We start from the raw sequence: 23,632 nt of genomic DNA on the forward strand, positions 1-23,632 counted from the left end.
ACGAATAGTGGCCACTCGGTTATCCTGGTGGCTGGAGCACAATAGAAAATATCATCCCGCTCAGATCGGATTCAGACAGCACCTGGGTACCGAGGACGGCCTGTCTGTTCTGGTTGACGATATTTTGCATGTTTCAACTCACAGCCACCTTGTGCGAGCTGTGGTGGCTATCGACATTGCCAAGGCTTATGACAACGTGGAACACAAAACAATACTTAGAAACATGGAGTTTTTGGGGGTTCCACTTCATGTAACCAAAGTAGTACACTGCTTCTTGTGCTCAAGGACGTTTTCAGTACGAGTGGATGGAAAGCTTGTTAACCTGTTCGAATCTAACCGTGGGGTACCGCAAGGTGCCGTGCTAGCGCCTCTAATGTTCAACATCGCGTTTGCACCGTTGGCATGGAATCTACAAGACATCCCTTGTATGAGATTTCTCATCTACGCTGACGATGTCACACTGTGGTCTACAAACCGAGACCTCGGGTTGCAGTGTCGTCATCTGCAGCAAACCCTAGATGTTTTCCATGCCTTTGCGCAATCAGCCGGCCTGGAAATTTCCGCTGAGAAGTCTGGCTATGTACAAGTGGCTAATAAGGCGGGGAGAAAGTTAGCCTCGAAGGCTAACTGTCAACTTAAGATTGGTTCAGCCGCAATACCAGCCATGGAAGAGCTGCGGGTGCTTGGACTTCAGATCCACCAGTCGGGTTCAGGTATCCATTGGCTCCGAAAGGCACGGAAAGACTACTCGCCGACCTTGCACTTGATCCGCAGGATTGCCACGCGGAGTAGAGGAGCCCGCATGGAGGTGGCTCGGCAACTTGTACGCGCTGTTCTACAGCCGTGCTTACTCTACCAGGCGCCGTTTCACAGACTGACAGCACAACAATAGGCGAGGCTTGAGGCTATCAACAGAGAGGCCATGCGAACCATCACGGCACTTCCTCGTCTCACTCCGATTCCTATCTTACAGGAGCACGCTCAGCTCAATACTATCACGGAGCTTGTCAATCAGCGTGACGAAGCAAGAAAGCTCAAGCGTTTTTGCATACCTATGATCGGAGCTCTCCATTCGTATTTCTGTAACGAGCCTCCCGTGACTTCAACCATAGATGACCTTCCACCCTGGCGCTATACAGCAATAACAACCGAGAAGACAACGAAGCTTCCCCGCCGTGAACAGCCAGCGCCAACCTCAGATACCACAGTTCCTGAAGGTTACTGTGCACAGACGCAGCCCTTCTCCCGCACGGAGGACGGACCGCTTTCGTCAGTTCCACACACCCAGCACTAAAGTTCTCGCGCGGTTATTCCACCGTCACGCCAGACCCGCTGCTACTGGAACTCAAGGCTGTATATGACGCAATCAAAGATGCAAGTGCCCTCCCTAACATTAAAGAGGCGCATATATACACAGACTCACTCAGTGCTGTGAAGCACCTAAAGCAAGTGAAAAAGTCTCCCCTGATTTCCCAGCACATTCACAGCCTCCACATGACAGCACAGCTAATGGTACGCGTACATTGGATACAGGGGCGCGGTAACAATTTTTCCAACCAATTAGCGGACAATCTTTTGCACTCTTTGGCACCACCTGAATCTGAATCCGCCCCTAGCCCTCTTCCTAGTGATCCACGCTCCCGCCTTTTAGCCATGAAATCTCTTCTGAGAAGGGACACACGTGCCTTAATTCCCCCTTGTGTCTGCTCCCTCCCACCTAATCTTTCCCGGGTGGAGGAAGTTTCTCTGAGGAGGCTTCGGGCTGGGGTGGCTCTCACACCTTCAGTCACCTGGACTTGGAGACCCGCACCAGAAGACCCAGGAACATGTCCCAAGTGTCCGGCTTCGGCGGCTGAAGCTGATGTCAATCATCTCTTGTAGACGTGCACAGGAACCAGAACAGCTCGGGACAGTGCGCTAAGAGTGGTTGGTCTTCGGTGCGATAAACCGGGGGACTTCAACCAGTGGGTGCACGAAGACCGCTACGGCAGGGCGCTGCTGAACGTTTTACACGAGACCGGACTCCATGCCTACCTTTAGACTTGTACAGGGTCATCAATTCCCTGACTACCTGTGCTTTTGTACCCGGTATTTTTATTCTACCTAATGTCTTATTTTTTATTTATATGCCGCAAGGCAAAAACGCGAATTAAAAAAAAGTTTCAAATTCTGTCGCCGGCCGAGAAAATGGCCGTTCGAAGGCAAGCCTGCAAGCGGGACAGTCTTACGTCACAGTCTCACCCGTGACGTCAGGGACGTTCGCCGTATCTTCTGCTACGATTGCACATGGTGCGCAATCACCCGCAGAGTCGACTCGTCGTCTAAATCGTTAAACTCGGATGAGTCGCTGCCACCCGACAGACAGGACAACCGTATTTGGCCAGGCGATTAGGCCGGCGATGTCTTCGCTGTGGTCCGTTTTTAATATCACTGCGGGTCGAGCAGACGCAGACCGTTATAGCAACACCTTTTTGCCACTTTTATTATCAATCTGATCGCGAAAGAGAAGTTTCACATGCGAGACAGTACATCTTAGTGTGTTGAAAAATTGTGCTAGGGGTTGTCATCAGAGCTGAATTTGAAAGCGGCGTTCAGATATTTGCCGCGATGGTAAGCCTACGCTGACCGGCAGCGTAGGTTCAGTGCTCCAACAAAGTATCGCCAAAATAAAGCTTCATATGCAAAAAAGTGGATGATAGTGTGGTGAAAAGATGTGTAAGGGATGGTCATTTGCAGTTGTACAGATACCAGCGATCAAATAGTCGCCACGATACTAAGCATAAAGTTTCCAACACCCAAGCTTACCCGAGCAACACCGAGCCCTCTGGCTTGGGTGACAGTTCTTGCGGCCGCCGCCGTGCACGAACTCTGTCCGCGTTTAGCGCTGCTTGTCGTCGCGTGGAAAATAATGCATCTTGGCGTCGTCGTTGATTTGCTCGGACAGGCTTCCACGAGCAGTACTTCGCATTACGCGAACTTGGTAATGCACAACATGGGCAGCTCGGCGACGCGCACCGCCGCGTCGCCGCGGTGCCGGCACCACGCAGTTTTCAGCACCAGTGCAAGGGAACACCATGCGCTGGCCACGAACTGAAGAGCAAAGACATCGAACACACAAAGTTCCCAAGCATTGCCCACACATCTACTCCCGCGTCGCCTGCCCAAACGTATACCACCGACAACACCAGCGCAGGATATCGTTTACGGTTCCGAAAACGAATATATGACGGCACCCTGAAACGGCAAGACACGCCCGCCGATGTTTCGTCACGCCAAATCAATTTCGCTAGTGCTGCCGATTTGTGGAAGCTCGCGGCCGGGACAATCAAAATCGATTTTAGATGTGATTCCGGCCTGAGATCGCTGCAAAAATTTCTGTGAGTCATCTGTACAAACTACTGAAGCCAGTTATATCATTTTTAGGCGTAAACATTTGGTGTCAGTGCTCCTATAAGGCATCTCTTGGAATTTCAATACGGATGAGATGAGAGACGCAGCAGAGGGTGCTAAGAATCCCTGGATCCGGACAGGCCGCCAATGGAATCTGAACCTGGCAACGTTTAACGCGCGAACCTTATCTAGCGAAGCAAGTCTCGAGGTGTTGTTCGAGGAATTCAAGGGCAATAAATGGGATGTAATAGGGCTTAGCGAGGTTAGGAGGGCAGGCGAAGCCTTTACGGTGCTGAAAAATGGACACGTCCTATGTTATCATTGTCTAGAGGACAGAAGAGAACTGGGAGTGGGATTTCTACTCAATAAAAGCATAGCTGTCCACATAGATGAATACTATAGCATTAACGAAAGGGCAGCAGGTGTTGTAATTAGGGTCAAGAAGAGCTACAAGCTCAAGGTTGTGCTGGGCTACGCGCCCACATCCAGCCATGACGACCAAGTAGTGGAACGCTTCTATGAACATATGGAATCGGCAATGGCTAAAGTAAAAACACAGTATACCGTAGATATGGGGGACTTCAATGCTAAAGTAGGCAAGAATCAGGCTGGAGACAAGGCAGTCGGGAACTATGGTCTGGGCTGTAAAAATAGCAAGGGGGGACCTACTAGTTCAGTTTGCAGAACGGAATAACCTACTTATAATGAATACCTTCTTCTGTAAACGGGAGAGTCGGAAGTGGGCCTGGAGGAGCCCGATTGGGGAGCAAAAAATGAAATAGACTTCATATTATGCGATAACCCTGCCATCGTATGGTAAGATCTCGAAATAAGCTAGATTTGAGGAGGGTACGCAACAAGCTAGTACTAAAGAAGCCGATAAATGAGCTAATAGTAAGACATAAAGTAGAAGAATTCAGGATCGCGCTGCAGAAGCGATATTCCACTCTTAACAAGGAAGCTGAGCTTACGACACAGGATGCCAGCGACAACCTTACACGCATTATCACGGAGTGTGCAGTGGAAGTCGGGAAACTATGGCTAGACAGGATACCGGCAAACGTTCACAGGAGACGAAAGATCTAATCAGGAAATGGCAAACCATGAGAATCTCTACCGCAGCTGACAGAATAGCACTAGCCGAGCTCTCGAAGTTAATCAATAGGCGTAAGACAGCTGACATACGGAAGTATAATATGGAGAGGATCGAATACGCTGTAAACAACGGAGGTAGCCTGAAAGCAGTGAAGAGACGTCTTGGCGTGGGGAAAAATAAGATATATGCACTTCAGGATAAACAAGGCAATGTCATCACAAATAGGGATAAAATAGTCAGAGTGGCTGAGGAGTTCTATAGGGATCTGTACAGTAGCCGGGACATACGGGATACTGCCGAACGAGGCAGTAGTTCAGAGGAGATAGACATCCCACCAGTAACGACCGAAGAAGTAAGGAAGGCTTTGAAAGAAATGAAAGGGGGCAAAGCACCTGGTGATTATCAGATAACACCAGGCCTCTTGAATGATGGCGGAACAATTGTACTTGAAAAACTGGCAAACCTGTATACGCAATGCCTAATGACCGCAATGGTACCGGAATCTTGGAAGAAAGAGAACATCATTCTAACTCATAAGAAAGGCGACATGAAGGACTTGAAAAATTACAGGACGATCAGCTTACTGTCAGTCGTCTACAAGGTATTTACCAAGGTAATCGCTAACCGAATCTCTGCAACCTTACATTTCAGTCAACCTAAAGAACACGCAGGGTTCCGTAAAGGTTATTAAACAATGAACCATATTCACACGATCAATCAGGTGATAGAGAAGTGCGCTGAGTATACTGAACACCAATCTATAGCCGTCATAGATTATGAGAAAGCATTTGACTCGGTCGAAACCCTAGCAGTCATTCAGGCATTACGGAACCAGGGGGTAGACGAGCATTATGTAAGAATACTAGAGGATATCTACAATGGGTCTACAGCTACCATCATGCTCCATAGGGAGAGCAGTAAAATACCTATAAGGAAGGGTGTCAGAAAGGGAGACACCATCTCTCCAATGTTATTCACAGCATGCTTACAAAAAGTATTCAGAACGTTGGATTGGGGACAGGTGGGGGTAAGGGTTAATGGAGAATACCTCAGTAACCTCAGATTTGCTGATGACGTTGCCTTGCTAATTAACTCGGGGGACGAATTGCAAAGCATGCTTTCCGCGCTGGGCGAACAGAGTAGAACCGTGGGCCTGAAAATTGATATGCAGAAAACTAAAGTAAAGATCAATACCCTGGGGACAGCACATCAGTTTGAGATAGGTGGCGAGGTAGTGGAAGTGGGAAGCGAATATATCTACTTAGGCCAAGTTGTGACTCCAGATCCGAACCATGAGGCAGAGATAATTAGAAGGATCAGAATGGGGTGGGGTACATATGGCAGACATTCTCAGATAGTGAATAGCAGCCTACCATTGTCGCTGAAGAAGAAAGTGTATGAAAGCTGCATCTTTCCGGTACTCACCTACGGGGCAGAAACATGGAGGCTAACTAAGAGGGTTCAACTTAAATTGAGAACGACTCAGCGGGCAATGGAGCGGAAATAGATAGGTGTAACATTAAGGGACAAAGAGAGAGCGGACTGGGTCAGGGAGCAAACTGGTGTTAAAGACATATTAGTAGAACTTAAGAAGAAGAAATGGACGTGGGCAGGGCATGTAATGCGAAGGCAAGATAACCGCTGGTCATTAAGGGTAACGGAGTGGATCCCTAGAGAAGGCAAGCGTTGCAGGGGGCGGCAGAAAGTTAGATGGGCAGATGAGATCAAGAAGTTTGCGGGGATAAATTGGTCACAGTTGGCACAGGACCAAGGTAATTGGAGAATAATGGGAGAGGCCTTGACCCTGCAGTGGGCGTAGATAGGCTTCTGATGATGATTGTGATGATGATGAGATGACACACGCCCCTTAGGTTGTTAGGCTCAGAAAACCCTACCGTAGTTCAGTGCGGCTTGAGGTTGTGAGATACAGCGGCGGAGCACCTCACCACAGAAGGGTCATGTACAATCAGTTCAGAAAGTTACCTTTAAAAATCCCAAGATTTCGCCCCGAGGAACCCTTCTAGGTCATGACGCGCCACGGCCAGCCTTCCTTGCATGGCTTGGCCCTAAAGACTGACTGTATGTTTCCTCATCGCCCATCATTCGAATGATTACGTTAGCGTGGGAACACTTTCTTTACGGTAAAAAAATACTGCGCGTGAGAGACAAGGCAATAAGACAGTAACAGGACGAGCGAAGATTCACAACTGCCTTTATTGAAAAAACGAACATGAATATTTGCACAGGCACACAAAGCGCACAGTTTTCCATTTCCCTTTTTTTTCTATGCACCATGCTGTTAAAAAATTCAAACTCACTTCTGTACAACGTAACAGAAGGTTCGCTCACACAGTATGGGTTTTAGAGATAAAAAGGCTTCAATCAACTCCCGCCCCACTCGTTCGGGGCTTCTACTCAGTAGTTTCGTTTCGTTCAATGGCGGCTGACATGGCTTGCCTTCACAGGCACTGCAACGGCGAGCGATGACTGCCTGCAGTTTTTAGTTATTATTCATATGTTTTATTGGACCATGTTTGTTCGTTTTACACGCCAATGATAGGCAAAAACGTGTTCCTCTGAGTCCACAATCAAAGATCGTCAGAAGAGTGGTTGACATGGCCTGTCTCCAAGGAGCGCTTATGAAGTCCTGCCATCACATGTTTCATAAGTTTCGTCACCCAGTTGTCTAGGTTGATGACGGCTGGCTTCTCTTCGACGGTCTTGATACGGGTGGCTGAGTCGGTGCTGCAAAGGTCAAGTGCAGCGGAAACAGTGATGGTGGCGCACGTAAGCACAAAATCCAAGTGGCATCACAATATTACAATATGTCCGCACAGTGGCGCACAACATCAAGGATGTAGCCAACAGGCACGCAAAGCATTCAGTGTTTTCTGCCCTTCACAAGTTGGCTACCTTGTGCCCCAACATCCTCAAAGCAGCAAACAAGTTCACAGCGTGCATAAAGGAGCATGCTACATAGTTTGTGCAAGGCACTACTTGGGTTGAATACTCTATACCCTTACATGCGGTAAGGTATACGTAGGCCAGACTGTCCGTAGTATAAATGGCAGTTTGAGGGAACACCAGCTATCAATAAAACGCAAAACAGGGTCTCATCTTCCACACAATTCTATTGGCTGTGAAGATAAGGAATGTCAGCCGCTGTTGAACGAAATGAAAGTGCTGAGCAGAAGCCGCGAACTAGATGGCCGTGTGTTGATTGAAGCCTTTGTTTATACGTAAAAACCATACAAATTGTGTTAGCGAACATTCCTACCTGTTGCACGGAAGCGAATTTGATTTTTGTTTGAATTCAATTCAATTCGATTTATTCAAGAACTCAACGATGTTTGAAGCACAGGAAAAAGCCAATAAAGGTTTGACAGGGCCTGCACCCCAATGCATGGCAAAGAGCATGGTCAAAAGAACAACGCTACATTGTCTTGCGAAAACAAGGATAACTTCACGGTCCTTATCGACCACAAACACGCTAGTAGACATACATACATACAGTGCATAAACACATGTCAGGGTGCAAACAACATAAAAGTACCAGCAAGTGCGCATAAGAAAAGGATGGTGCATAGATAAAAAAAGTGAAGGGAAAACCGGCCGCTTGTGCGCATGTGCAATAGATGGTATACATTCATGTTCGTTTTTTTTTTAATAAAGGTAGTTGTAAGTCTGCATCCGTCCTGTCTCTTTTTGTTGTCTTTTCTCTCACGCAGAGTTTTTCTACTCACAAAAGTAAAACACTAACTAGCTCAAGAATACTCTGTAAAAAGGGAGGAAACACACTAAAAAGCAAACGAATACAAATGGCAGCGCGGGCATATAACCGAAGCCCACCGCAATCGCAATAGAGAAAGCAAGTTTTTTAAAATGGCATCTCCATGCTTACTAAAAAATATGTATGTACCTATTTCGAAACCACGCAGTGCTCGCCTGTGAGTCGCCTTGACTTATCCCTCGCGGTATCATTTCCACGCGTTTAACGTGCCTATTGCGACATCATAGACACCTATATATTTATTTCACGAATTTCTTTTGCCTATGGGGTTTTATCGCTTCCATTCATTGTCATTATTTGCATATTTGCATCTCGCACAATAAGCAAAAATTGCTAGGCACCACCGGGGGTTCTTGTTTTTTGTCTCGTTAGCAGATATGTCAGTTTCGCTGGGCCGCCTGCTTCCCTGAGTGGCTGGCTGCACGGCAGAACGATTAATAAACGCGCACCGGTACTTCTAGAGTTTTAGGTAGAGCATTATTTTTATAATAACCCACGAAAAACCACACATTTTTAAAAAACACCCAACTATTTGAGCGACAGCGGAAAATTGTGTTTGTAGAACAATATTTTATTCGGTTCTCCTTTATCCCATATATTTAATTTTTACTCGCATATTTAATTGCTTGAAGCGTCTAAAAATTATTGTCATGGTTTACCCGTAAACAACTTCTGCGAGCCGAATCTGCGCCTAAGGATAAATTATGCGATATCATGACATCGTGAATATCTTCTTGAATCGTGTGTAAACCAGAGTATTTTTTTCGGTGATTGTTTCTTATAAAACACATAAAATAACCCGTTTAGGCTTTTTTATTACTGAGCTATAAGTAGATTCCAAATTCCGCAATTGCTCTAGTTACTAACGGGTAAAATTGAAGTCGGCTTTTTAAAGCCGAGCCTAACTGCCAGACATCGATGCTGCAATATTTTAGAGTACATTCTGCTCTGGCAATGGCAAATCGGTCAGAGTAAATTTTGAGAAAATGCCCAACATAGAGAGCGGAAAGAACGAAATTCTTTTTTTTCTGTTTCAGAAATCGCTTATTATCTCAACCACCTGAAATTACATCACACAATTTTTGCGGGAGAAACCGCACAAAACGGTTATTTAGGGATTTTGTACCCTCCCATAACCCAACATTTAACACATTCTTTGTGCTTCAGCCTCTGATATGCTCAATTTGTTTTGAATTTCATGTAATATTTATACACCTGACTAACTATGTAAAACGATCTTTTAAAAACGTTAGCAGGAAATTGTAATCCAGCCCTTAATAAACAAGGTTAAGCTAAACTTAGGTAATAAACACAGCCCAAAGCAATCATTTGAAAATTGAAAATTTGTACCACATAGCAATAAATTTGTAGGAGCTGAATTAGGCGAAGATATTTACTTTAGCTTTTGGAAAAGTTACCAAAAACAAGGCTGTGTATTTTCTACTCGCTGGGTATGTCGGCATAAGGCGATATAATTTGTTTCTTCTTTCCTGAATTATCTCCTCGTTTGAGCGATAAAATGTTTGATTATTTTTCCCACGCGCCTCGCAATTACTTGTTGGGATGATATTAGGTCGATAGAATGTATGTTGCGAGAAATTCGAACCGCTTGACAAGTGATGAAAGGCTGCAGAAACAGCACAGCTGACGCACCCTGTTCCTCCTAGCAGTCGTAGACACGGCTGATGCACCACACAATTATATAACAACTTGCCGCTAGAAGTTCTCTATTACGACGAGGCACAGATAGTTTTGTCGGCAGGCTTTCACATCTCTCTAAAGTGGACCGTAGTAACGCCCGAGAAACCACAACCTAGTTCAAAGACAACGCCAGCGCTACGGACCCAAAGGAAATGCTGTGCGAACGGAATGCGATGATAGTGTTCGTCTCTTAAATGGTGATGTTTTAGGACACGAGAATTCTCAGATGGTTTATTGTTGACCTTCACAATGTAAAAAAATAGAATTCGTAAAATTGGAGGAGTGGAAGAGGACGGCAATAAGGGCACGTTAGAAAATCCTTGAGCCGTAGAATGGCCAGCGAAGTGCTCACTGTAAGAAAAAAAATGCTATTAAGAATGAAATTGAGAGAATAGAATACGAAATATCTAAGTCCCTGGAACCAACGGATATTTAAACAGCTTTTTTTCGAACTTTACAAAGATCTTTGTACCACGAAACAGTCAGAAGAGCAGTTTGAAGCGTTCTTCGTTGCCTTTTGCGGGAATTTGAAAAAGAGACTACCGAAAAAACCAAGACTCGCTAAATAATGAACAAAGTAGAGGAGGCATAGAGAAATTAAAGAACGGAAAACCTCCAAGAACAGGCGGGTTACGCGCTGCGTTCTCTAAATTATGTGTTCATCCTATGGCGCTAATATTTATAAAGTGCTTTACGAATCCTTGAGTTTTTACCTCCCTACTTCTACAATTGTAAATCATAATAATGACGATACAGAGCAATTGTCCAAAAGCACCTGGTATTGACCCATTACAATTATAACACGGATTACAAAATATTTATGAAGATACCAAACAACGTATTCAGGGTGTTATAAAACATTTGTGCGTCCCCATCCAGCGTGCGGGATAGGAGGACGAATCATTGTACTAACATCCATATTGCACGGACGATCCTGGAGGCATGTGAGAGATTTTAAGAAGGTAGCAAATATTCAAATTGACTTTGAGAAGGCATTGGCAAAATGCCTCACTCGACTATTTTCAAAATCTTGGATTATGTAGGACTGGGAAAAGGTATAATCGAAGCAGTTAAGATGGCCTACCATGACTGAACAACTAAGATTTTAGTCGACCAAAAAATAAAACAGAGCAATGATATGTTTCTCAGTACGACAAGGCTGCGCAGTTTCATCCATTGTTTCGTTTTTAGTTGGAACCATTTTGTATAAAATTACAGTACCAGAAAAGTGGGAGTTGCAATATAATTGTGCAAAGTCAATGTTATAGCGCATGCCGACGGTGTTGCTTTTTTGCCTAATCCAAGTGTTTTATTACATCGGGCTTAACACAGGAGTACTGTGTTGTCACCAACAGTTCCGTTAATTTCACAAAGTGTGTCGGCCTCTTTCGTGGCAAGTTGTGGCACCTAGCATGTTGTGGCACCTTTCGTGGCACCTAACAATCTCTAGCATGTGACGTGGTCATCAGAACCAACGTGTCTTGTCAAGATTTTCCACTTCGGAGTTACTGGGACAACACGACCTACTGGTGCAAAAAGGCACAAGAAATGCGAGAATAAGGTAGAGACAGGGTGGTGGTGGGGTAATCTGTACTTCTTCACTCGTGTAACAATCTGTACTTCTTTTCTAGTGGCCAAGATTTGGCATGTTATGCAGGCTCTGCATTGTTTTTGTCAGAAGCTTTACCGCAGTTTTGCGGTGTCTGTCGGGAATTCAACTTTCGAAAGAGCTAGCCTTAGCAACCTTTTTAGGAAGCTTATGGAGGAGGGGTAGCTTTGCCCCATATTTTCCTTAGACAACAGGTGTAAGGTTTTTTTCCTTTTTCCGGGACCAGTTGATTTCATGTTTTCACACCCTAATGAAGTTTTGTTTCTTTGATCCTTCACTGATTTGATATACTACTGCTGTTGCCCTCGTTACTGTGCCAGTCCATTTCTTAGCAATTTCGCGCGTCCCACTCTTCTGGTAATTTTATTTTACTTCTTCTCGTGACAAGCAAGAAATCAAAGGGGGATCTTATAGAATGTTTATTTTCTGAAACCTTGTATGACACCTTGTATTATGCGGGCATAGGAGTGCATAGGAGAGATTTAAAAAGTTGCCAGTTCTGGAGTAGTTAAGCCTTTATTTTTTAACATGGTCGTATAGGCTTATACAGGGTCAATTCTTATTACTTCATCAGCATAGTTTAGAACAAATGCTTGACCTGTGTTACTTCCAACGAAATAGCCGACAAACATTGTGCTCTGGGAAATATTTGTTATTATGGCGAAAACTGCTCATTGCAAGGGTCGTTTTTTCCACATTCACGTAAAATGAAGGATGAGAACAAGCAAATGAACGGCTTAACAGTCAACACAAAACCATCTTCTTTTCAATGCTTTAAGTCTGGAAGTTTTACCTCAAGCCACTCGATACTTTTGTGTAAACATTGAGCTGCCCTCAATTTGGCGGAACGTGCTCGTACTTTGGAAGGCTTCATTCTTTATCTGGAGGTTTGCAGCTGAGACCCCTTATCATTTAAGCTTCGGATTGACTCTGACAGCAGCAAATCCTTCGTATTTGACGGTGCGAACCTTTGCGGACGTAAAAAATAGGCTCGGAATTCTGAGTCAGAGCAGCACCAAAGCTTTTTGATGCAGAGTGGTTACTTTTAGGAATATGAAGTAAGCACACGAATGCGCCAGGTGATCTTATTGAAGCATCGTAGAGAATAGTACACCGCTTTTCTTGACAGCCAAGCAGTTTGTTGTAGTTGGGTGTGGTATATTTGTTGTCCGGTGTTTTTTTCCAGCAGTGTTTGTCCTAGGCCAAATTCTGTAACGGAGAAGTATGGGCTGTAATAGAAGAGGAACAATCACTAAGTGATCCTTGAATACTCGAAGGTGTCAGAAAATACGCTACCTTGACTGCAGATATTTTGTTTTTGGCAGAAGAGAACGACACCCTAAGCGCTTCACAACACCGCTGAGGCCCATTGATAGTAAAATTACGGATAAATTCTTATTCACGATGTCCTGCACAAGTGTATGTCTCTCGAACCTGCTGATAAAAGCATCATGCATGTGTGTGCATGACATAATAGTTAAACAACCTTAATCAGCTGGCCCTTAATGCTGGATTCCAAAAGCCCTTGAACGTTACTGGCTTGAGAGATAACGGCAGTCACGAGCAGGCATGCTCCAAAAGCGCCAAGTTGCTAGTTCTGTAACCTCCACTCCTGGCACGTTTGTGGTGCTACAGGTGCTGAATCTTGGAGACCGCCGGTGTACCTGTGATCGGCGGGCGCCTGCGTGCATGACACAACCCTAAAAATGTCGTGTGTCAGATCATAACGTAGTTATCTACCTGGAGGGGTCTTTGACGTTGAGAGAGAAGGCGTGGATCGGCAGGATTAGGTTCTTTGGTGGCTTTTGTTGGTTAGGAATGGATTGCATACGTCAAAAAAGAATTAAGGAGCCAGCACGCAAAGGGGTGGTGTCAAGGCCAACCGGCGGCAATGGTGGTCGCGGTGTCATTGCGTAGTCGGGATAACTTTTAAGGTTATCTTGGCAGCATCGTTTAGCGAGGTTTTTAAAAAAACCTACACAGGGGCCGTTACCAGAGCTTTAGAGATAGAGATAGGAGTGCTTCCTTCTCGAGGTTGTCTCTTGCATGATAAAACCATTACACAAACCGTAATATGACGCTGCTGCTTCTTTTTTTGCAATCCCAGAAATCACCTTCAAATTTATCCCGCCTGTACAAGCCGAGTTGCTCGGGATGTCAGGTGGGGTTGCGGCAGCTTGAGTATGGTTACGAGGCACAGGCGTGTTCGGAACGGCGCGCGGATTCTACTTCAAAAGAACGTGCGGCGAGGTCCGATTTCCATGCTTCTTGAGTTATAGCACTCCTAGCAGAACATGGGCTCGAAAACTCAAAAAAGGCAAATACGACCGAACAGAGCCCAAACGTATCCTATACTGACTAATGCAAAAGTCGTGCGTAGCGTGAATTGAAGACTTTTCAGTAACGGCGCATATGTGCAGCAGGTCAGTAAGTGATCCCTTCATCAGCGAACGCAAGGTGGCACGCCCTACTCTACCTCCATCTCCCAGCAGGTCGCCGCCGCAGAGTTTGTTGTTTCAAATAGTCTTTTAACCTCCAGCGCCAATGTCGCAAGGTCCGGATGAGCACCTTCTCCGTGCTGACGTATGAGAAAGTATTAGAGGGAGGCAATCAGAGAGGTGGCGCCATAGCCGCTAGTGCCACCTTCTCCCTCGAACTGTCGCCAGATGCTCCTCTCCGTTTTGTTTCTGCTTTCGCTGCCTCGCCCGCTAGCTTTGTTACGCAGATGACGGCGCCGACACCACCACAACCACCAAATCCAGATACCGGACGCTGAAGGGCTGCGCCCTAAAGAGTCGTTTTTAGGGCTTTTAATACATAACAAAGGCATTTTGAGCGATGAAAAGGGGTTAGAGGCAAGTGTGTTAAAATATACACTGATGGGCACAAGAAGCGATTGCTTCAAATGTTTCTCTTCACCTAGTTCATTCTTATATGCTAAAAAGCCTTGATGCGGACTGGAGAAAAAACGAGAAATTAGGCTAAAGTTCCATTTCTATGCATCACCAACATATGGCCATTTCCTCTGCAGTGCTTACCCTGCTATGCGATTTGCTGCTGCTCGTGTACGTCGCTGTCCTCGGCATCGGGTAAGTGTTATTCGCAATATCAATGTATATTGGGGAAAAATATATATTTAGCCACATTAGGCGAAAACGCGCGACTTTGACGCGCCTGTCACTTCCCGAGTTGGCGAGGACCGAGAGGGACAATGTGGTTAAGGTAATCTACAGGGGCGTACATCCTCCTTCAAGATGTGACAATTGCGAACGTTTGTTGGGAGAAACAACCGAACGTCGGTGAGAATGAGATATTGGCATAGAACAAGCAAACATTCCACGCCCCTATGGTGTCATACGTCTGCCTCTTTAATTCCCCTTTGTGAGATGCGTATGACAAAACATTGTTTCAATAAAGTGAAGTGGTTGGGATCTTTGCTCGAAGTATATGAGGAGGTATAACACAGAATGGTTCTGGTCTGTGCTAGTTGGTACAACTTCGACGGGAACAAGCATGAATAAAACGAACACAAAATGAAGAAAAGATACACGACACTCTGCTGACAACCAACTGCAATTTTTCTTAAGAAAACAATGATATATACATACGCAAAAATACGAAAAATATTAAAAAGCTTGTTCAAATTAGTCAGTGAAATTATTAGCGAAGATCGCTGCGAAGAACCTCTTTTTCAGTACGTGACAGGGCCTCAGACGGCACACTGACGCAGCTATTTCCAGCTTCGTCCATCGCCAATGCTTCAACTATCTCACGTCCGATTCTACTTCTCTTCCGTCCGATAACTGCGACTTTGTGCACGTAGGCTTCGCAGTGGCAGTGTCGAACGCGGTTAGCAAGGTGGCCGGAAGGGGTTGCTTTGAGCGGAGCAGCATGCTCTCGGGCTCTGTCGTTCAGGCATCGGCACGTTCGTCCGATGTAGACGGACCGGCACTTCAGGGGAATTTCGTAGACCACATTTTTGCTGCAATCTGTGTACCTTGTCTGGTGGTTTCGTCACAAACTGGCAACAGCACTAGCCTGTTCACCTTTCGGCACATGCCGTAGGCCTTGTTGGGGGCGGAAAATACGACTTTGATGCCTTGTTTCTTCCCCACTTTTTTCATGGCACGCGAAAAACCATGCACGTATGGCAGAACTGGCAACCGTCTTCTGTCCTCTTCAGTGGGTTGAGGAGGCCGTCTCTTTTCTTTGCCCTTTATCCTTTGCAGGAGCGCTTCACAGACAGGTTTCAGCAAGCTTTTTGGGTATCCGGCGTTCTGTAGGCGGCTGGCCTGTCTTTCGAAACTGGTAGCCGACTAGTGCGGACAGGACTTCTTGAGTGCCGATAGCAAGGCAGTAGTGGCCACTGCTCTCTTCACTGTCTTGGAGTGGCCAGACGCGTAGGGAAGAAAGGCCTTTGACAAACGGGGCTCGTACCTCCAACAGGCGTGGTACTCTAGGAAGTGAATGATGATGTCTAGGAACCTGATTGACGCGTTTTCAGGAAGCTAGTGTGTGAAGGAGAGGTCCGGGCAGCATTCCTTGAAGACTTTGAGTTCAGTGTTCAGGCAATGGTTTGTAGGAGCATCTGTGGTTGTGTTGCACAAGACGAGGAACTCGTCTACGGAGCGAAAAATGGAAAGGACGCGGTAGAGTTTCTGTGTTCCGAAAAAAAAAGCAATGAGCATTTTTTATTGCGTGCTCAATTATTTTGCAACTCGTAGTAAAATATGAGCAGATGTTTCGTATTTCGTTTACTTGTTGACGCCACATGTTTGCCACTCCTGCAAAGCCGCATTTTATTTATCACTTTGATCATAAAATCTTTTGCACTGTTGCTAGAATATTGCGGCAAAGCATGCCCCGTTTTTTTTACCTATGCGTTTTTCATACAGTGTCTGGCGGTGCCCGGCGGTGTTATCTCGAATTCGAAGCGGAGCGTACTTACGTTCCCTTTCTTTTTATGCCACGCAGGCTATATGATTAGCATGAACACCGTGATTATGTTCCCTTGCTTTTTACGCCACGCAGGCTATATGTTTACTATGAACACTGTCAGACCCGGTCGTTTCTAGACCAACAAAAATCACTACTGTTGTCGATGTAGTTATTCTCGAGAAAATGTAAACTGCAAAGAAGATAGTCACCGAGTCAATGCAATGGACAATCTCCTGTTTGGAGGTATGCGTCAGTGCGACGACGGTGCAATGGAGAATCTTCCGTCTGTGGGCATGCACCAGGGTGAGGACACTATCATGGTTCAGTTTTGGTCACGTCCTATCGCACCCGCTTGTCTCGTGCTCGCCCTTTTCCGACCGGCTGAAACGACCGCTTGGTTTGGCCCAGCTCATCGGCGTACCCCTATCTGCCCTCCCAAAAAATACCATTTCATTTGGTGGAGTGTGCGGGTTCACCCCATCCTGACCCTAGCTTGGCACCTTCGCGGTAAACACCCCTAGATCCGCAAGCCTGGAACTGCGAAACCGGACACTACCAGCACTCTCTGCTCCCGCCATGCCTGATGACAGGAGAAGCGCACCACCGCCTTCGCCACCGGCGATCGTTTGTTCCGGGGCGATTCGACAGCGTGATCCTGCAATCTTCAAAGGCACCGGCGACCAGGATGCCAAAAACTGGCTTACCTCTTACGAAAGGGTAAGCGCGTACAATTGGTGGGATGACGCGATGAAGCGATATAACGTCGGTTTCTGCTTTCGCGAAGTCGGCGAACGTTGGATTAAGAACAACGATGCCAAGATGAGCACGTGGGAGGCATTCAAGACCGATTTTATGGAAGTCTTTGGCCGACCAGCCCTGCGCAAACTTCTCGCAAAGCAGCGCTTAGGTGAACGGGCACAACAGGCTGGTGAAACCTTCACCAGCTACATCGAGGATATTGTCGATTTGTGCAGGCGCGTCAATGACGCAATGCCCGAAAGCGAGAAGATAAGACATATCATGAAGGGCATTGAAGAAGACGCTTTCCAGATGTGAATGAGCAAAAACCACAAAACATCGGTGAAGTCGTCAGCTTATGTCAAAGCTACGACTAGCTGCGAAAGCAGCGCGTCTACGCTCGCCACCGCCCAGCTGCAACCGACGCATCCCCTTTAGCGCTGTCCTTCGACGACCCTTTAGTACAAGAGAGGATAAATGACCTCGTGCGCGTAGAGGTAGCCCGGCAACTTTCTCTTCTCTCGTGTACACTACCGACTTCGTGTACTCAAATGCCTGGCGGGGCTTCAACGCTTCATCAGGTTATTCGGGAACAAGCCGCTGAGGCTCTTTCTTCGACCTGTCAGCAGAGAACTGTGACGGGGCCCCTTTCTTATGCCGACGTTGCATGCGCACCACGCCACCCAGGTTTCTCTGGGCCATACCCTTTGTCAACGCCTATTGCTTATGATGGAGTCATCGCCAGACCTCGTTACACCGGCCCCCCTTTGGTGCGCTCTACCCCGGCCCCAGCACGTCCTCCCCTTCGAGCCACAACGTCCGCCAACCCTGACCCCTGACGCACTGCGGACAATCGCCCTATATGTTTTGCTTGCCGCATCCCGGGTCACGTTGCTCGTTTCTGCCGTTGTCGTGTTCAGCCACCCGATTACGCCTACCGAGGTCATGCCTATGACAGCAATCCCTATGTGACGCCCACGTCTTCCGGGCAGCCGCGTAGTTCTTTTGCTTCTGACAAAAACAGCCACCACCGGTCACCTTCGCCTCGTCACCGTTCCTTGTCGCCGATGTACGGTCGTCCCAGCGCACCACCCGAGGAAAACTGATGAGCGCAGTTCCGGAGGCAAGAACTGCGGCATTGTCGAACTGCCGAAGTTCTCCTGTTTATTCTACGAATTCGATCGAAGTCAATGTTGAGGGAGTCGTTACGTATGCCCTTGTCGATACAGGAGCTGCCGTGTCCGTCTTGCATGCGAAGCTCTGCCGCAAAATTCGAAAAGTAACAACTCCGGCACGTGGCCACCGTCTGCGCACTGCCAGCGCTCAACACGTGGCTCCTTTGGCTGCGTGCACGGCCAGAGTGTAATTCAAGACGTTCTTTACTTTGTCGAATTTTTAGTGTGGCCGTCATGTTCACTTGATATCATATTGGGCTGGGACTTTTTGTCGCGTAACGAAGCCGTCATCGATTGTGCCCGCGCGGAAGTTGAACTGTTTCACCCTGTGTACAGCGCCATTGGCCGATGTGCCACGTGTTCATCCTTGTAAGCTTGTCGCCGCTACATATACAAATATACCGCCTTTGTCTGCCGTTCTGGTTCCCGTGTCTTGTGCTTCTGTCCCCGACTCAACGATTCTCTTGACGCCTTCCGAACTATTCACACGACGCAAGAATCTTACACTTCCTACTGCTGTTCTTTGCCTCAAGAATGGTTGTTCCACCTTTTCCGTCGGCAATACTTCCGTATCGCCACTGACGTTGACTGCCGGACAGTGCCTTGGATGCGTCGAAGGTATAGACAACACTTTCATCGTGGACGTGTCTGATGATACCCCTCCGCCTGCTGTCAGCGCTCTTACTCCAACCTGTGAATCGACATCAAGCGCTTTCCTACCTTCCATCGACCCTGGCCTCTCCTCCTCGCAGCGCGATCGCCTCATCACGCTTTTGGACCCATTCCTTGGCTCCTTCGACCATGAGCAAACTTCTTTGGGCTGTTCTTCGAATTTTCGTCACCACATTGACACCGGGACCCGTGCTCCTTTACGTCAGCGACCTTACCACGTCTCAGCTACTGAGCGCAATGTCATTGAAGCACAAGTGACCGATATGCTGCAACAAAATATTATTCAACCATCCAGCAGCCCCTGGACCTACCCGGTTGTCCTGGTCAAATAGAAAGACGGCTCCATTCGATTCTGCGTCGATTACCGACGCCTCAACAAAATTACCCGCCAAGACGTCTATTCCTTACCGCGTATAGACGACGCTCTTGACTGCTTGCAAGGCGCCGAGTTTTTCACATCCTTAGACCTGCGATCGATCCACTGGCAGGTTCCTATGGCGGACGCCGATCGCCTTAAAACGACTTTTATTACACATGACGGATGATACGAGTTTAACGTCATGCCATTCGGCCTCTGCAACGCTCCAGCTACATTTGAGCGGATGATGGACAGCATTGTGCGTGGGTTGAAGTGGAAAATAAGTTTATGTTACTTAGACGATGTTGTCGTGTTCTCTCCCGACATCGACACGCACCTCCAACGTCTGGAACCAGTTTTGAAATGCCTCACTTCAGCTGGGCTTCAACCTAATCTAAAGAAATGCCACTTCGCTGCCCGCAAACTTACCATTCTTGGCCATGTGGTTTCCAGAGAAGGCATTCTACCGGATCCTGCTAAACTTGGAAACGTCGCAGAGTTTCCCAAGCCGATAACCATGAAGGAGCTGTTCAGTTTTATTGGGCTCTGCTCTTATTTCCGCCGTTTCGTTCGTGACTTTGCCTCTATTATTTCTCCCTTGACGCACCTTCTCGGGAGTGGCACTGACTTCACTGCTTGGGCGCCAGCCTGCGACGATGCATTTGCCCGACTGCGCAAACTGCTTACAACGCCACCTATACTTCGACACTTCGACCCCTCTGCACCGACCGAACTCCACACTGACGCCACCGACCGAACTCCACACTGACGCCAACACTGACGCCACTGACGCCAGCAGTGGGAGCTGTTCTCGCGCAGCGTAATCCGGGAATTGATGAATACGTTGTTGCATATGCCAGCCGCACCCTTACGAAACCAGAATCTAATTATTCGGTGACCGAAAAAGTGTGCTTGGCCATCATATGGGCCATCAACAAATTCCGCCCGTACCTGTACGGCCGCCGTTTTGATGTGGTTACGGACCATCAAGCCCTTTGTTGATTGGCGTCGTTGAAAGACCCTTCTGGCCGGCTCGGCCGTTGGGCTCTTCGCCTCCAAGAATTTGACGTTAACATCGTCTACCGCTCCGGCCGCAACCATCACGACGCCGACGCCCTATCACGTTCTCCTCTATCCGTTGATAGTGCTTCGCTCGACGAGTCGGATGGCAACCTGAACACCCCCTCGTTCGAGGACATGGTCAACGAGCAGCGCAAGGACTCCTGGACAGCTTCCATCCTGGCATATCTTTCCAACCAAGCTACTGCTCCCGTGTCCAGAGCACTTCGCCGACAGGCCTCTCACTTTTTCATCTGCGATGGCCTGCTTTACCGCCGCAGTTACGTTCGCAGAGGCCGCATGTGGCTACTAGTCATACCTCGCCACTTGCGTTCCAGTTTTTGCGCTTTCTTTCATAACGACGCCCAATGCGCTCATGCCGGAGTCCTGAAAACGTACCAGCTCCTCCATCTACGGTACTACTGGCGCGGGATGTACAGCTTCGTCTGCAAGTTCGTCCACTCATGCCCTGACTGTCAGCGCCGCAAGTCGCCGCCTCAACATCAGGCCGGCCCATTACAGCCCTTGCCTTGCCCAGAGCGCCCCTTTGATCGTGTGGGCATTGACTTGTACGGCACACTGCCTTGTACCGCTGCCGGTAATCGTTGGGTCATTGCCGCCACTGACCATCTCACACGCTACGCTGAGACGGCCGCATTACCGGGTGCCACAGCACGGGACGTGGCTTCTTTTATTTTACATCGCTTCATCCTTCGCCATGGTGCCCCTAGGGAATTACTCAGCTATAGAGGCCGCGTTTTCCTGTCCGAAGTTGTTGAAGCTCTCCTTACTGAATGCCGCATTGTTCATCGGACCTGCACGGCATATCACCCGCAGACCAACGGTCTCACCGAGAGATTTAATCGCACTCTTGGTGATATGCTCGCCATGTACGTTTCTTCAGACCCTACTAACTGGGACTCAGTCCTCCCATTTGTCACGTACGCATACAATACCGCGACGCAGTCTACTACCGGCTTCTCGCCGTTTTTTCTTCTGTACGGCCGCGAACCGACTCGCCCCCTTGACACCATTATCCCGTACAGAGCTGACGCCGCTGAGGATTCGACTGTGTCTCCAGTATCCTCTTATGCCGAAGAATGCCGTCAACTTGCCCGCTCATTTACATTCGACGATCAATTCACGCAAAAGAATCGCCATGAAAATTACCTCCCAGATGTGTCTTTCTCCCCCGGTTCACTGGTGTGGCTGTGGGTACCATCCACACCTTCTGGACAATGCAGTAAATTTCTCTGTAACTATCACGGCCCATACGGGGTCCTGGAGCGTACGTCGCCGGTAATTACCTTGTCGAGCCAGTACAGCCTTCACCCCACCAATGCCGACGTGGAAAAGAGAGAGTCCACGTGCAACGCCTGAAGCCTTACTACAACCCCCTCATCTTATCGGGCCCCTAGGCAGCCAGGATGGCTGCTCTTTAGCGGGGGAGTGATTGTAAAGAAGATAGTCACCGAGTCAATGCAACGGACAATCTCTTGTTTGGTGGTATGCGTCAGTGCGAGGACGGTGCAACGGACAATCTTCCGTCTGTGGGCATGCACGAGGGTGAGGACACTATCATGGTTCAGTTTTGGTCACGTCCTATCGCACCCGCTTGTCTAGTGCTCGCCCTGTTCCGATCGGCTGAAACGACCGCTTGGTTTGGCCCAGCTCATCGTCGTACCCCTTTCTACCCTCCCAATAAATACCATTTCAAAACCATCGCAATGCAAACACCGCGGAATTTGTTTTGCCGATGCTTATCTATGCACGACAAGCTGGGGACTGCTATTTTGACATTTGAAGTTCCTTGACGTGCACGAGAACGATCCAATAAACTTTATTTCTCCAAGATCAGGAGCCGTCTTTGGGAACCTGATAATATTTTATTTATAATATTGGTAAGTAACCGATTTTCTTCCCAGCTAACGATCTCATTGCAGAAAAATTGGCCGTTAACAATATGGGACTTCGCAAACAGCAGGCACTGTGGATAATAAATTGTATGGTTATTTTATTTTTATTACGGTAAAATATAATTCTCGGTTATTTCAAATAGAATGTAAGCCCTAGTTTTCCATTGACTATTTCTGCATTGTAAATTATTTATTTCCATTATTTCCTTTTGATAAGCCTGCTTCCAGTCCTTTTTCTTTTGTGGTCCGGTGATTGCGCTATAGCTCATGCTCCTTTGCCATGCTTCAGCCAGTCATTGTCGTTTCCAAGGGTCACTGCTGTTCGTTTTACCTCACTATACTTTACTGTCGCTGCTAACAAGTGGTAACTAGGAGTTGGATGAGGGTGTTATTGAAGATTCGTTCATTTATCGTTTATTAAAGAGTGGCTCCTGTCGTCTTCAGTAATCAACATAGAGTTATGGCAAGATAACGTGGCACTAACTAGATGTTTGTGAAGATAACTCGCATTAGCAGCGAGAATAGGTTGGTCTTTCTTTTTTGGTTGAGATGTGGGTTATATTCCCCAGGTTTATGACATCTACCCAAGAAACTACGAAATCCCCACGAGCGGTGACAGTAATAATCAGCGTTTGCTAGTCGTGTTTACGTTGGAAGGGCGATGGCGTAGAATAATGTATGTTAAAAAACAAAACTCGTTTTAAACACCCCAATGATATAAGTTTGTGTAGTAAAAGTGCTCAGTTTTATTACTGGTGTGTGCATAAGCTTTTCCTTGTTCGAAACCAGCAAGAAATATTGGCTGGTTCGCTGCATGGCAGACCCTCCGCATGTAGACACGACGTGGTTCCCGATTATAACTATTGGACGGGGATTTTCTTGCCGTGAAATGACCTCAACATCAATACAAATAACACTGGATGTTTTTTATTTGTTTTGACTATGTAATACACCCCATTACAAAGAACAGGAGGTGTTTTGACGAGAAGGAATTTAAAGTATGCATTTGCAATACAACGCTAACTTGAAAGACCTAGTCTGTAGCATCTGGCTCGACAAACTCAATAATTATAGAAAAAACGTAATTTTTGCTGCAGGGAACGCTAAAAGGGACACACTACAGGAAGCAGCGACACAGTGTAGTGAAACCTTAAAAACTTAATTAGTTTAGTTAAATCTGCAGCATATAG

The 23,632-nt window shown here is 47.1% G+C and overlaps 1 protein-coding gene across 4 annotated transcripts in view; it reads left to right on the forward strand.

The window, feature by feature from the left end:
• Positions 1-23,632, forward strand: part of LOC144142142 (uncharacterized) — a 68,973-nt gene that overhangs the window by 39,994 nt on the left and 5,347 nt on the right. For all 4 annotated transcript variants that reach the window (XM_077673533.1, XM_077673536.1, XM_077673537.1 and 1 more), the window contains one exon: positions 14,618-14,675. In XM_077673533.1, coding sequence (XP_077529659.1) covers positions 14,618-14,675 — 58 coding nt within the window. The remainder of the gene's footprint in view (positions 1-14,617; positions 14,676-23,632) is intronic.

This window comes from Haemaphysalis longicornis, unplaced genomic scaffold, assembly GCF_048455015.1.
Source record: "Haemaphysalis longicornis isolate Haplotype H1 unplaced genomic scaffold, Haemaphysalis longicornis Haplotype H1 scaffold_6, whole genome shotgun sequence".
In the NCBI taxonomy this organism is placed as follows: domain Eukaryota; kingdom Metazoa; phylum Arthropoda; class Arachnida; order Ixodida; family Ixodidae; genus Haemaphysalis; species Haemaphysalis longicornis.